At 35.6% G+C, this 15,593-nt stretch overlaps 1 protein-coding gene across 6 annotated transcripts; it reads right to left on the bottom strand.

Annotated features, from left to right (window-relative positions):
* Positions 1–531: 531 nt before the first annotated feature.
* LOC18432068 (DDT domain-containing protein DDR4) lies at positions 532–13,052 on the bottom strand. Of its 6 annotated transcripts, XM_020665892.2 has the most exons (13): positions 12,744–13,052; positions 12,516–12,627; positions 12,216–12,412; positions 11,575–11,685; positions 7,478–7,564; positions 7,129–7,166; positions 6,947–7,028; positions 6,080–6,186; positions 5,054–5,213; positions 4,626–4,718; positions 2,462–2,585; positions 1,709–1,751; positions 532–1,636 (listed from the first exon to the last, which is right to left on the bottom strand). In XM_020665892.2, exons 3-13 carry the CDS (start codon positions 12,393–12,395, stop codon positions 1,006–1,008), a joined length of 1,656 nt encoding a protein of 551 aa, XP_020521551.1. In that variant the 5' UTR covers positions 12,396–12,412; positions 12,516–12,627; positions 12,744–13,052; the 3' UTR covers positions 532–1,005. The 6 variants fall into 6 exon arrangements, 5 of the variants coding, with proteins under 5 accessions (XP_020521551.1, XP_006842241.2, XP_088724266.1 ...); XR_016056397.1 differs by having other exon boundaries at positions 6,108–6,186; positions 12,516–13,052; XM_006842178.4 differs by having other exon boundaries at positions 12,516–13,052.
* Between the last annotated feature and the right edge of the window lie 2,541 nt (positions 13,053–15,593).

Here is a 15,593-nt window from a genome sequence, read left to right as displayed (position 1 = left end):
TGCCAAAAACTTTTTACAATAACCTAAAATATATTTCTACTCAAAAAATGATGCAAGATCAAACAAATCTATAAACACTTTGAAATTTTTGAAGATGGCCGGCCTAGATACATTACAAAAAGAAAAAATTTTTTTTTTTTTTCATATTCATAAATCTTAAGGCCAAGATAATCAAATTGGATAGCTTTTTAACATTAGAACAATCTTTTCAAGTGGATTTTTAAGATGCACTTTAACCTTTGACCATTGGACGTAAAATTGGATGGTTACAATTATTCTCTTGACCGAACTCAAACTTCAAAAAAAAAACTTTCAAAATTTGTGACACACCCAAACTTATCAAATTTCACATCGAATGGTTATAAGTAATTGTGACCTCCTTGTATCAAATCAAAAGTATATGGTTTCATTTTATACAATCCCCGTTCTTATAATATAGAGTTGACACCCCATGTAAACTTTTTCCATACTCAAATGGTCACTTTTCAAACATGCATTTCATCTATTAAAGAACATAAAGACTACCAACAATGGTATGAAAACCCTTAAATATATTAATTTCCTTCAAACATCAAATAAGATATATTTATAACGTTATACTTACTGAATTAGTGTTACACTTCAAGATCAAACAGATCAAAATTTTGGTGCCAAAACATTATAAGCATATAGTAAGAACTTCATAAGACGCCTGTTTCTTGAGGATAAGTAAACTTGTGCCAAAACTACTGCGAAGAGCCTTTCTTGTTGATACAACAAATAACAAAAAAATCCCATTTCCGCTTCAACTCCATTAAATCCATCTTCCTTCACTAAACACCTCTACAACCCATCTTCTGCTGCTACCCAGAGTTGAAGAGAGAAATTGGGTCAAAAAAATAAATAACCCAAAATTCAATTTCCAGTCATCCTTCACCTATCAAATCCACACCCCCACTTCTATTGCCCAGAGAGAGATGGGTTCTTGTAGCTACCAAAATTCAGCCAAAACAAGCAACCCAAAAGTCAGACTTCAGCTATTGAAGCCTCTTCATTCAGATCAATATCAAGCCTACCTTTTCTCTTTTCCAATACTCTCTCCACAACTGCTTGTGGGTTCTCATTCTCAGCATCAGAAACACAATAGATGGTGTTTTCCATCTTAGGAACTGGCCTAGACATCAGTCTCTTCTTTGCACCCCTATTTTCTCTTTCTATGATAGATATATCCTTATTATTTTCCATAATTAAGGCTGAAGTATTTCCAAGGTCGGTCACATGAGCCATACCTCTTTTGCTTCGGCGCAACCCATGATTATCCGTCATGTTAGCAGGCATTTTATTATCACAATCGTCTTCATTTTCCCCATCTGTCTCAATATCATGTTCCTCATCTGTTTCAATATCAGTATCCTCTTCACCAACATATTCATCATCATCGTCGTCATCCTTATCATAACCATGGTCATCAACATGAGTTTTGTCTGGTGAGCTTGCTTGGTCCTCCAGTTTTGGGTGGTTGCCATTTTCATGAATATAATTCAGGGCCGAGCTTTCATAAGACTCTGAAATCCCTTGTGGTAGTGTGTCCTTGCCATTGGCAAGGAGTTCCCGGTGCTTCCCTTCATCTTTGCTCTCTTGGGTCGTCTTCCCTTTCCTGAAATAGTCAAATTGAAGTAAGGATTTCAACCAGCGTAGGGAATTTCATCTCTCTCTCTCTCTGACTTACTTCGTTATCTCTATGGCTTCATCGATTGACCGATCGTATTCATCTGTAAAAAATAGAAAATCCAAGAACCAAGAGTAAAACCAAGCAAAAAGCCAAGAATCAGACTTTCTTTGTAAGAATATATATGTGGCTTTTGCAACTGAATCATAAAACCAATGAGCTACAAAAAGATGGAAGCATCAAGCATAGCAGCAACCAAAGATGCAGACGAGAGGATAAAATAAAATAAAAATTCAAGTGGCATTAAAGCCTAAAACAAAGCACGAATACACAGTTTGTTGGAACAAAAATGATAATAAAAAAGAAAAACCGCAGAATATGTTTCACTTGCATGTTAAAATATAGCCCATCATCTGATATTAGTACTAAGGGTGACAAATAGATTTTGAAACAGATAACTACTTCAGGAGTCAGGTCAATGGAGACCAACAAAGCTATTTAATATGGGATAGGCCAGCATAATCCAACCCCATCGAAATTTAGAGACCCATGGCCCACTATGGTCATCACCTTCTGATGAAATAATGGGAAGTGATGGAGAAGAGTGGGAACGACTAGAAAGGGACATGACCTCAGTGGTGGGTCCACTATCTATCCATCATTTCATTGGAAAAAAATGACCCCAAAAGTACTTTGATATCCCATGATCCCATTACAAAAATATTATTTTCCCATTAAGTTTGTGTGCTAGAAGTACATCAAGCACAAAAGCAAAAATGAAGAAAAATGAATCACTGAGAATGGAAAGCTTACCAAATGTGTATTTGACAGGTTTGCGGTCACGGAGTGAACGAGCATTATCAGTACCATTAGAATACAGAAAACTATCCAGAAGTGTTGCTTGCTTCTGCTGTCGTCTTAGTGCTCGTTCTTTTTTCTGCAACAAGATGACAGGATTAGCACAGAACAGACAGATCACATTAGTAGAAAAAGAAAATGCCTTTTATAATCCAACAGAATGAACTATTAACAATTAATTAGAATGTGATTTTTCCAACTATGGGTTTTTTTATTTTGAGAGAGAAGGTTAACTATTTCCCCAATGATGGTTTTTCTAGTCCATACAATTATACTACACTAAACATGGATCTCACAAGCAGTATATATAAGCCCATCACAGTCAAGAAATAACATATCCATAAGATATGTAGCTGAGATGAAGATGTTGAGATGGATGAGTGGTAAGACAAGAAGGGGTAGAATTCGAAATAAATACATAAGACGGAACTTAGGGGTGGCTCCAATAAGCGATAAGATAAGGGAAAGCAGACTTAAGTGGACTGGCCATGTGTATCCTAGACCTAATACAACACCAGTTAGGAGGGGCGATTTGGTTCAACCTTTCAAGTAGAAAGCTCTAAAAAGCAATGGGAAGGCCCAAAAGAACATAGATGGAAGTTGTGAGAAGAGATATGATAACTTATAATCTGATTGATTATATGACCCTTGATAGAGTGGGATCACAGAACAGGATTCATGCTGCCCACTCCAAATAGCATGGTTAGGACTCAGATGATGACAACAATGATGAACCCTTCAAATTAACTCAAGAAAGTATAGGCTTACAAAATGTTCATAGTACCAAAAACTATCATCATCCTCCAAGCTTTATCCCAATTACTTGGGGTTGGCTTACATGAAACATGTTCCTCCATTCTTCTCTATCAAGGGCATAGATTCAAAATTCATGGTAAGATATGGCAAAGTTTTATACTAATTGCCTACTTAATGCAAACCACCTCTTTTACCCAGACTTGGATAGGTTAAGGGGAAAGTTTAAGGTCCTCTCTTATTAGACCAATTACCAAAAACACATAGTTTATCTCATGAAATGGCAAAGTTTACGTTGGCTGCCTACCTAACAAACCACCTCCTTTACCCGGGCTTGGGATGGGTCTAGGGAAAGTTTAAGATCCTCACCCTTCCTAGACCAGTTAATATAAATAAATATATACTTATGAAAAACTGAAAAGAAATGATTAAGAAAAGAAACACCAAATCTAAAGCCAAAAAGAAAAACCACTCACAAAGAGAGGCAGTATTAAAATCTGAGAGAAGAATAGAAATGGTCAAAAGTCGGACCTTTTGATGAGAAAAGGATGTCTTGGGTAGTCCAGAAAAGGATGCAAAAGATGATAAGAGGACACCCTAGGTTAAGTTTAAAGATTTCCTTTTTTGAGGTTGAAAGTTTTAGAGAAATATTTCACCTATTTGGATATTTTGTATAATTTAGACATGAAAGAACAATTGTAAAAGCATAAACTGAGCTACATTGCATACGGAGCACTACAGTCACACTGGAAAAAAAAATTAGATATTTAGATTGAATTTTCAAAAAAATAGAATGTTTTAGCAACTCCAAAGAAGAATGAATAATATGATAATAATGTAGGACAAAATATAAAGCTCTAGACAAGTATTTGGCATAATCAAAATATTGGGTATGTTTAAAGCAGATCGGGAAGGGGAAGAAAGGGACAGTTTTAGAACTGAATGAGGAAAGGAAGAAAGAAATCAGTAAGAGAAATGAATGCAGCTCCCAACAACGATATAGCACAGTAAATAACATTAATTTTGAAGCTTATGATAATTAAAGACCAACATGTGAGCAAAACCTACATAAATCCACAAAAGGAGAAGTTAATACAACACAATGGACTGTGGAAAACCACAGAGACTCTTTGGTAATCACCACCAGTAGAAAGAATGGATGGTGATGGAAAGTGAGACCCACATCTGGGATTCATGGCCTATTTGGTGATTACACTCTCTTTCAATTATTGTCCAGCATTTTGGTAGCTGGTGATGACTTAGTAGACTTTTTTTCACACTGCATTCTATTACTTTATATTTTTCCCATCTACAAAACTCATCTTACTTATTAAATTCCATAAAGCAAATACTCAAAGAAATTGACCTTATTAAGTTCTTCAATAACGGGAATAATATCTACTTTCACTTTTTTTCCAACATCAACCTCCATGATGTTCCTGCTAGAAGAAAGTTTATCCTGCCATACAAAAGATTCCACAGGTTAGTTATGTCATACATCATAACAAAGGGAAGATATTCAACGAGATTGTTTACCATTGGTACAAATAGGTGTAAGTACCCTATGCTATCAGACGTGAAATTTGATGGCAGGGGTTTTATCACTAACCCTGCTCAGCATCCAAGAAATTTTTTTCTCAGACTTTGTGAATGTCAGATTCCACATCTGATGGCTCAGGATTTTTTTGCCTTTTCGTAAAAAGGGTAAACAATCTCATTGTATATGATCCTTATAAGAAAGGTTAGTTATGGCACATACAGCAAGGAATTAATCGCGCATGAATGAGCACTTACTGATATATCAAGAAACTCATCAAGATTAGTGGCAAGTGTTTCCCATTGGATATTAAACATAGGCTGCACGAATCGGCCCCTCCCCTTTGCTTTTGGCCTGGGTTCAACATTACTGACTTCCTTATACAACCGATGCCCAATTTTTGAATCACCATCATACCTAAGATTTGTCATAGAAATCAACATTCATTTTACGCACCATGATGTTATTGAAAGAGTAACCCCTAGTTTGCCTGCAACTTACATTCTCATCAATGTATTATGCTTCCAATTTTAAGAAAATGCTGCCAAAGTGGGATGAAAACTGGTCTTTTCAGTTTTCATTTCACTGAGTGGCAATCTTTGAGTCTGTGGTTACCTACTTGGGGTCTTAAAGGGGCACCCAAAGGTGCCACGGAACCACATATGGGCCCTCACCTAAAATGTTGCCCCAGCAGCACCAAACCACGAGGCCTAAATGTCAGAGAGTAAATTGACAAATCAGAGAAGTATAATATTATCCATTGAACCATGGGAATAAAGATAGTCCACAGGTCAAGGCCATCCACTGAAATGTTCTATTGAGAGAAAGTGGGATGCACCAGAACAAATTCATGGCCCCAATGGTGGGTCCCTCTCCCCAACACATCCATTGGTCGGCCCACTCTTTCAACGGTCCATCATTTCGGTGACCATTTATTAAAGTACACTTTTGCATCACACATTTGACAGAGCAAAGAAAGTAGGGAAAGAATCCTCTAGTCCAATGGATCACAGTGTAACACTACACAAAAGGGGAAACCAACACCCATTCCCAATGATGGAATGTGGAGTTCGATTATAAGTGCTTGGATATCCCAATGGGTTCCACTATGGCTAATATATATTGCTCGACATTAGGAACATATAGTACATGCCCCTTTGGAGTACTGCATACCGTACATGATGCCGTACAGTACACTCTCCCTAAGCAATATAGGCAAGTGGAAACCCAATGTCAATCATAAAAAACACAGAAGGCAATTCAAACAGAAAGTCAAATTTTACCAGTAAGTAGTTCCATCATTATCTCTACCTAAACTATCCATGCGGAAAGTTGAGAGATCATTTCCCTGCTTCAAAGCATCTTCAATAAACCTCCACGTGTCATCTTGCTGGCAGCAGATGAATAAAACCAGCATTAGAACAAAGGAATCTTCATAGTTATCCAAAAACAAAGTTAGCAATTTCAAGTGAACGAGTACAACTAAAAGATAATGCAACGACTTCGAGACTGCAAATAACACAACTTAATATTGATGACATTACATAGAGCATCCAAATGGAAGCCCCTAAGATTAGAGAAACAAACATTTCAACAAATAAAAGATTAGAGAAATGAGCAAATTTGCCTGATTATACACATTCAACTCTAGGAAATTTACAGTTATACAATAAACCTTTGTAATCCCTACATCCCCACACATATAAACCTTGCCCCTAAACTAACAGAGGAGGTCATCTGACTTCCTCCACACACAACAAATGGGGCAGTGGGGATCGCAAAAATGACTACCCCCTCCCACCCCCACCACAAAAACAAAAAACAATTCTCTCTCCCACACACATACACATGCATACACATGATGGACACATGCAAAAGATTATGACACGAGAAAATGTAAATATACCGTTGTTTCAACATATATTGCAGCAATTCTTATTTCCATATCTAATGATACTAGTTTAACTTTGTGAAACTAATGCTGGTCTTTGACTTTCAAAACCAGAGACAATTCTGAAGCCAACAGAGCCCGCCAACCTGTCTAAAAGAATGAAAAGCAAAAGGCATCCCGCCAAAAGAGAGAGAGAGAGAGAGACAGACAGACAGACAGACAGAGACAGAGACAGAGAGAATGAGAGAAGCCAGTTTACTTCTAATCGGATTTCACAAAGTGCTTTCAGCATTAGCAAACGGGTGGTTGCGTCAAGCTCATTGTACCTCAAAATCTCCTCTCTGCACATGCAATTTAGAAAAAGAAATTACCACCGATACCATGAATCAGTAACAAGAAAGGGAGCAAAAGAAAAATATAAAACTTGCTAGAAGCACTAACCCATGATATGCAACAAGTGGAACATCCCCTTCAGCCACCTGAGTTCAAGAGTAGAATCAGCAAGTAGTCCCTCATCTACAATCAAGGGGCAATGAACTACTACTGTAATTTTGGGAAGTACAGTACGAAAAATCATGGTCATGGACCATCATCGAATGAAACGATGGATGGTGATGGAGAAAGGGGGGGAGGCAACCATTGGGACCATACCTGTTCTCAAGGTTCCACACACTCCATCACCAGCCATAATTTTCATGGGACGGTGATGACATCGATGGGCTCTTTTTTTCATAGTCCGTTGGACTAAACTGTAGTAAATCTGATTTTACAGTAATTTAGTTTAACCTACCCATGGCCACCATTCAACAAGTTTCTTACAAAGTGCTGTCAGCCAAAAGTTAGATTCACCCAAACTTTTGCTTACTGGAGGTATCCCCTGAAAATAGAACCGCAAATAGTAGGTCAAATACTAATCCCCTTGTTCCTGTCAAGAAATTTAAAGAGAAAAAGAAAGGATGCAGATGAAAAGACAAATAATAAATGACAAGAAAAGCATGAAATTGGCATTCTAAGCATTTTCCATTGTAAGAAATGAAGAATTTAATCAAGAAAAAAAAACATTCTCAAAATTTACACTATATTTTCCAGATAGGTTGCATGCTCGGAATTTTAGTTATAGCCTGTTTAATAACAAGCACCAGCCACAAGGAACCACACAGGAGACAGATGAAATACTACAGTAGAAAAATGATTATACGCTTAGCACAAATCAAGTTGACCCAAGCCCAAAATACAAATAATGCGTGACTTTTGGGACCACACAAGTCAAATCCTATGGTTCAACAAGTTCTAAGACACTGCTTCTTTTATAACCTTCAAAAATCAGAAAGCGCCATTAAAATTGCCCCTCTCCATTGGTTTCTTTCGAAGAGTATACCATTTGTTGGAAATTAGTGAGCAAAATGGGGCAGAAAATTAGTGATTTCACAAAAACTTTGAAGGACTAACAAGAGGAAAAACAACTTCATGTTTCCAAGCACAAAAACGTCACTATCACAAGACAATGTGACCTTACTGATAAAAATGTCTATATCTAGATTCTCTAGGCAAATTTGTCCTCAGGATACAAGGAAACAAAAGATTGATCACTATTTTGTCTGCACAAATGCATAAGTGCAGCAAGATCTAGAGCATTAGAGTTGCCTCTTGTCCAGGAAAATGAAAGTTCAAACAAGATAGATCTGAAAAATGTGTGCAAACATATTCAAAACTAGCATTTCAAAAATGAAGTTTGAGTCCCACATATAGAGAGAGAAAGTGCCCCTCACCTTCACCCAATGTATTATTCAATGCACTTGAAAGTCGAAGAGTTGTGACTCTTTGATTCTCAACTTTAAGTCATAAACGGCCCACCAGTTACAACTTACACACAAGTGGATCTCAATAGTTATGGCTTTTTATAGCGGCTTTAAAAGTGAATCCTTGCATTCCAAAATTGCAGCCATAATGTTCATTCCAGTGGAAGCAATTCTAAAACACTTATCTGCGCATCCAAACAGCACATAACACACTAGTAGGAGTTCCCACCATGATAAATTACCAAAATGCCCCTGCACATTAGGGCCATTTATTTGTGCTACCAAACAGCGTAGCACTCCACTGCAGCAAACTACCTAAATTGCCCCTCATCCAGCTGGATGACTTCCCTTCTCCTGGTTAGGTGTCTTGCGGAGTAAGAAGATACCCAACCCGCAAACATGCATGGGCTAAAGGAGCTCCTACAAGCACGCAAAGTACAAAGTGCTTAAAGCACCCTAGCACCTATGCAAACACGTGTGCATGAGCACACCGGATGTGCTCCATGTAAGCCTTCTCTCCTCTTGGTTCTTAGAATACAATGGAAGATGGTATTCTCATATTTAAACATGGGTTCCTCTTCTCCATTCTCCATTGTGGGACTAAAATGCGTTATTTCTCTCTCTACATAAATGCAAAGTTACACTTTTCGGAAACTAAGATTTTGGAAAAGATATTACTTCGAAATAACACCTAATACTTTTTCAAAGTATAAATACTAACATGATCACCATCAATGACGCACAAATTTCCCTTGTTGCTGTCATTGTAACAACCACACCACAGTTGCTATGTGCACCATCTGCTTGCCATGACTAGTTAAACAATAATCTTCAATTTCCGTCAATGCAATTGCAAGCTATCTAAATACTCCGAGGTTGCATCTTGTCTAAACAGGTTGAATTCCCCCATTCGGCTCTTTCAGTTCTAGTTGGCATACACCTACTTCTTCAACCTCTCAACAATTAGCTATTCCTATAGCCTTTCCCAAATGCACTCACCGACCTCGTAAAGTGCTTTCCACATAACCTCTCAAAAAATCTAGCCACCTGGCCAGTGTTCAAAAATTCAGATGAGAGCACTGAGGCAGGTGCCTAGAAACCTAAGCAGCCCACTTCCATTGAACCCGAAAAGCAAGGTGTTCCTAGGATAAACAAATAATAGGGCCAATAAAGCAACCCAACTATGTGATGAAAGTTAAATGCCATATGCCAGTATCGAAACATCAAGAGAAATCACCAAATAATCGAAAAGACGCAAAAAAATAGACAAATAATCATCGTATTAGCCCTATTCAATCCACTGATTATTTAAGGAGTAAAAGGACCAACAAATTGAAAAACAAAAAAAACAAAAAAACAATTGGTTTGATATTAACACTTTTTCGAAAGATCGGGTCTCCCTATCTTGAAAACATTTCAAAGGCTAAAACGAAAATTTACTCGAGCAAAACTTGTAAAAAATCACAAAATCAAGAACATAAGGGAAACATAAATAAATCAAAACCCATTTTACACAAAAATACCAACTAAAATTTCCAAAATCAAATCAAAACTCTCTCAAATCAATCACCTTGGGTTACCAAAAATCCACTTTTGCAACCACTCCCAGCTATATGATAGATTAACTTTTGATTTTGCAAGGAATCAAGAACATTGAACTTTTTCTTCCCGGTCTTGAGAAAATTTTCAGAAAAACAAATTTTTTGTTGTTGTTATGCTCTGTCAAGAAGTTGAATGCCCCCCAAAACCCTATTTCCCCCCTTTAGGAGGGAATCATTTTTTTCCTTGGCTGAGGGCCTCTTTCCGCCCTGGGCCAAGGGTATTAGGGCAATGCCTAGTAGCCTAGGCAACGCCTTCGGTGCCTAGGAACATGGCCGCTAGGCCTCTGGTAGGCATTTTTCTCGCCTGGCCGCCTAGGCTGCCACACAGCAGACGTTTCAAACAATGCAACTGGAGACAAAATCATTAAAGAGAACCAACTTTTAGTGAGAAACGACTTTCCCCATTCAAACTCACCAAAAGTTTATTTTTCTCACTCATTTCCATGTCCAACCATCTACCGCCTTGAGATCATAGATATACGTCTTTCCTACCCCAAAAATCCAAGGCAACAACTAAGAACCCACTTTCACTTTGAATGGTATTAATCAAACAATAAACAAATAAAAACAAAATGTAAACTCCTGGATGAGAACTACTAAACCTAAATTCTACAACTTGCCTCAAACGTTCTATGTTCGCAAACTACACAGCGAAGTAAATTGTCACCAGAAAACACGTCAAAATTCCACCCCCCATTGAAGCTCCAACTTAACCTTCCCCTTACCTAGAAGGCAACAAGCTAGCAAATGCCAACTGCAAAAACAAACCCCCTTTCATCTAGCCCACTTTTGCATGAACCGCTTTCAAAATTGGGCCAATGCATAACGTTAATTACCCTCCTAAATATTTAACTGTCCTCCTTTAGCAAACCCTCTTCCGTTCCACTTCTACAAAGCACGATCTATACCAATTTGGAAGGCTTATGTATATCTTCAACGTGTATCTGGCCATTGTATACATTGAACTATCCTCCTACATCCTTTCAATCCAAAATGCTTGGTGCATCTATTTTATCCAATGTTCAATCTACGAAGTAATTATTGAGATCTTCATATAAGTGTTTTGTTCAACCAACAATAAAGTGATAAACAAAGAAAACAACATGAATATCCAATTATATAATTTATGAGTACATAGTTTTATGATGTTTCTTATATTGGAAGTCGTGAAAGTTTGAACATATATATTAATATTTTGTGAAGTTGAAATGAAGCAAACAACTTTACTTTCCAAGTAGACGGGGAAAGCACGAGAAAACCAAATCCTAGTTCAGTATCCAATGTTCTAGCCTTCTAGGCTAAAAGTGCTCGTTACTACTTGTTGCCAACTAAACTAACACCACAAAAACATCAATGAATAAAAATGGCAAAAGGGTACCTCCTCAACATAACTGAAATAAAACATGTATACAAATATGGGATAAAATGGTACTGGAAAACAACAAAAGAAAAATGCTCAAATGCATAGAGAAAAATAAATAGCATACCTTCAAAAGAGCAATATGCAACTTTGCCAATGTATTATTCGGAGAAATGAGAGCTGTCTCAATCTCCTCAGCAGAAACCTCCAAATCACAATGAATAATTGGCTGAAAAACCTGAACCCAATTTGTAGAAGCATATTAATTCGAAATCGAACAATCAAATCATAAAACCACAACAATGATAACTGACAATGGTTGCAAAGAGCAATAAGCCATTTCAAAAATAAATAAATAAATCATAACAAATAAAAACCCCGAAATCAAAGAATCACTACAATGGTAACGAGACTTGCAGAGAGTGGTAATACATGCCTCAACAGACTCAAACAAAATAAAAGCACCCAAATCACAAAACCATAACATGGTACTGTTCACTGTGAATAACGATCAACTTCTCAAAATAAAAAATAAAAATAAAACAAGGAAAAGCACCCAAGCATAATCACAAAATGGCCCAAGTTGCAGAAAGAACTAACCCATTCCACAAAAACAAATTCAAACAACATATAAGCACCCAAACCACAAAACAAATTGCTGCAAAGACTAAAAACTCATTTCACTGTAAACAAACTATTAGTAAAAGGACCCATATCAAAAATGTTAACAATATTTGCAGAGGCAAATACTGGAGCAATAAAACTTACATGTAAGAAATTCAGAACAGATGCCAATTCCCATCGTCCTCTGAGACTTAGGCGTGCTGACTGTGAATCCACAGTGCTCGAAATCAAAGTTTCCAATGGAATTTCCTGCAACGATTCATCTTCTCCGAGAGTTGTGGTGCCATTAGGCCCTCTTCTCCCGCGCCTCTCCGCCATGCTCATAAATCAAAACTACGATCCTGTAATTCAAACGTTGTGTAAAGAAAATGAAAACAATTTTAGAGAGAAAGAGAGTGAAGCCAGAGATAAAAACCCATTTTACCATATGAACTTCAAGATTACCTATTAACAGAGGATGCCTGTAGAGAGAGTGCGAACAACTTGAAGAGAGAGAGAGAAGAGAGCAAGTGTGAAGAACTTGGAGAGAGAGAGAGTATCTAGCGAAAGCTCCCGCCTGAAATTTCATTTAACCGTGGTCAATTGCTGGTGTCATTATTTAGAGAGAGAAGGATGAAGCGCTTTAGAGAGAGAGATGAAAGTACATGACTCTGGGAGGAGAGAGAAACATACTTGAAAGAAGAAAGTGGAGCGACTGAATGCAAATGAAACGAGGGAAGAGAGAGGAGAGAATATCTCTAGAGAGAGGAGAGATAAAAAGGTCTAGAAAGAGGAGAGAGAATATCTCTAGAGAGATCAGAGAGAAAAGGAGTCTAGAGAGAGGAGAGAAAATATCTCTAGAGAGGAGAGAGAATATCTCTAGAGCGATGAGATGGAAAAAAGGGTTAGAGAGAGGAGAGAGAATGTCTAGAGAGAGAAAGTGGAGATAAATGTTTGGAGAGAGAAGAGAGAATGTCTAGAGAGATTTAGGGTCTAGGCCTAGAGTTTACAGGACCAAAAAGCTCCCGCCTTAATAACTCTCACTTAACCGTGGTTAATTCTCGATATGTATGGGCTGTTTACATTAGGTAATATGTTAACCCGGGAACAGTTACTTTAACCTGAGTTAGTTTTGCAGGACTTTCGTACGCATGTAATGGGGGAATTTTGACTCGAGAACTTGTGGTTAAAGGGAATGTAGTTCGTGCGTTAGGGGACGTACCTCCACAATGCGTCCGGGGATACAGTTTCTGTGAGCTCAGACTCATGCGTAGAAATGAGGCCCCCCTTAATAATCTATTTTTAAAATAAATTTTTTTTACCCTAATGGCCTAATATGATTCTTAATATAGGGATTAGTAATGCGTAAAAATAAATAAAAATAAAAAAGGTGAAATGGTATTTTCTGAACGAAAATATTTGAGCCATCGACTGTACCTTTTTTTGTCGAGGGACTGCTTTAGATGGTTTATAGCTCAGGGGATGCAGATGTAGGAATACGTCCCCCGAAGCAGGAACTGCTTTTCCGTTGAAAAATGCTTGTTCCGCCTTACTTGAAATTGAAGGGTGTTAATATTTTATCGAAAGTTTTTTATTTTTTATTTTTTATTTTTTATTTTTTATGATTTTACCATTTAACCTAACTACATTTTATTTATTAAATTTATAAATCTAATTTATTGTGTGGATCTAAAATAAGGAAGAATAACATTTGGCTTGATTAATTGTGGTTGAGTAATTTGAATAATGATAATTGTATATTCTAATTGTTGTGTTTATTTTTATAGCTATAGTGTTGTATACAATTATGACAATTATATATTTTAATTAATTGATTAGCAAAATATCATTCGGGTCGAGTAAATTGTGGTTGAGTAATTTGAACAGTGATAATAGTATTTTATAATGTTATGCCTATTTTCATAATTAATAGCGTTGTATAAAATTATTACAATTATATATTTTAATTAATTGATTAGCATAATATTATTTGATAATAATAATTAATTATAATAATATAATGACACTTACATAAATAACGTAGTAGCATCGTTTATTAGTAATAACGATTTATATATAATTAATATATACCTTAGAAGGAATTAATGAACAAAATATATTATAATGAAATATTATATTCATAATAATTAACATCATTGTGGATATTAATATGCATAAATTTAAAGTTATTGAAACTTTATATTATTTTTTTATTTTTTATTATATAATTATCTATTATAATTTATTTAGTGTAGATAATGATAATAATGTTGTATTATTAATAAACTACAATTGCATAAATTGATTGATAATAAATAAAAAAATTACATTTTTTATTAATTTTATATCAATTAATAATATTTGTCAACAATAATTAACATTGTGATAATTAATCAATTTGATTATATTAATTATAATTCGTAATTATATAATTCATAAAAAAATATAATTATTAACTAAAAATAGCAATATATAATATTGGTACTAAATATCATGCATTATAAATGTGCATATGAGTAATAATAATTATACTTTGATAATTAAAAAATACAATAATTCATTTAGTATAATGAAATTAAATGTAGTTTGATTAGTCATAGATACAACAATCATGTTACACTATTAGAATTTTAACTAAATAATATTAGTCATTATATTAATCTATTTTAATAACATATGAGTAATTAGATAATATAAATTTATTCTTAAAAGTAATAGATGTGGGTGCGGTTTATATAGAGCCTAGGCTATAAACAATCAAATCAGAGCCTATCTTAAAATAGCGTTGAGAAATGTGGTTTCAACATTGTAAATCATTGTGATAGACTTAATATATACTTTTATATTTATTTATAAAGCTTAAAGCTTCAAAAAAAGTGGAGATTGATAAATCTATAAAAACTTGAAAATATTGAAAATTGATGGTAAAAAAATGCATTACAAAATACACTATTTCCAAAACTTGAAATCCATTTTTTTTCAGGTGCATACATCTTGATGTCGAGATGATCAATTTGAAGATATTTGGGCATCAAAACAACATCTTCTAGTGAATTTTTTGTGGTAGGCTCAAATTTGATTGTATAGAGCCTCGGCTCTAAATAAACTTTTCCCAATAAATATTACTATAATTGAATTAATAATCATAATAATATATTTTATATGTTATTTAATTTGATATATTAAAATTATAATTTATTCATTTCGCTAAATTGATATCTATTCAATTAAATAGTATTTCAACCATTATAATTTTTGCGAAAAATTACAAAAACCCCCAAGACTACACATTCTATGCAACTTACCCCAACCTAACTTTGTCTTTTATTTTTTCCCCAAAACAAACTTTTTCTGCAAATAACCCCCAAATGAAAAGTTCATTTATTTAGACGGAAATGCTGTTCTCATATACAAAAAATCATTTTGAACAGATTTGACATTGACTTTTGGACCCAGTAGCACATTGTCAGAGCTCACAAGTGCCGGATTGCCCTTTGCAACAGTCGGACCGTGCCCTTTGTAACTGTCGAACCGTCATTTGCA

Source organism: Amborella trichopoda, chromosome 5, assembly GCF_054954075.1.
Source record: "Amborella trichopoda isolate Santa Cruz 75 chromosome 5, AtrichopodaSantaCruz75HAP2 v2.0, whole genome shotgun sequence".
Lineage (NCBI taxonomy): Eukaryota > Viridiplantae > Streptophyta > Magnoliopsida > Amborellales > Amborellaceae > Amborella > Amborella trichopoda.
The sequence above is the reverse complement of the archived record's forward strand: the minus strand, read 5'-3'. Positions and strand labels throughout refer to the sequence as shown.

What these genes read in the sequence shown, in the direction of transcription:
- LOC18432068 (XM_006842178.4), bottom strand. Translation starts at nt 12,395, where the DNA reads ATGAGCATGGCGGAGAGGCGCGGGAGAAGAGGGCCTAATGGCACCACA. An exon ending in TTTGTGAAATCCGATTAGAA is followed by an intron (nt 6,187 to 6,946) that starts GTAAACTGGCTT and finishes ATCTGCTGCCAG; the next exon opens with CAAGATGACACGTGGAGGTT. An exon ending in AATGATGGAACTACTTACTG is followed by an intron (nt 5,214 to 6,079) that starts GTAAAATTTGAC and finishes GACAAATCTTAG; the next exon opens with GTATGATGGTGATTCAAAAA.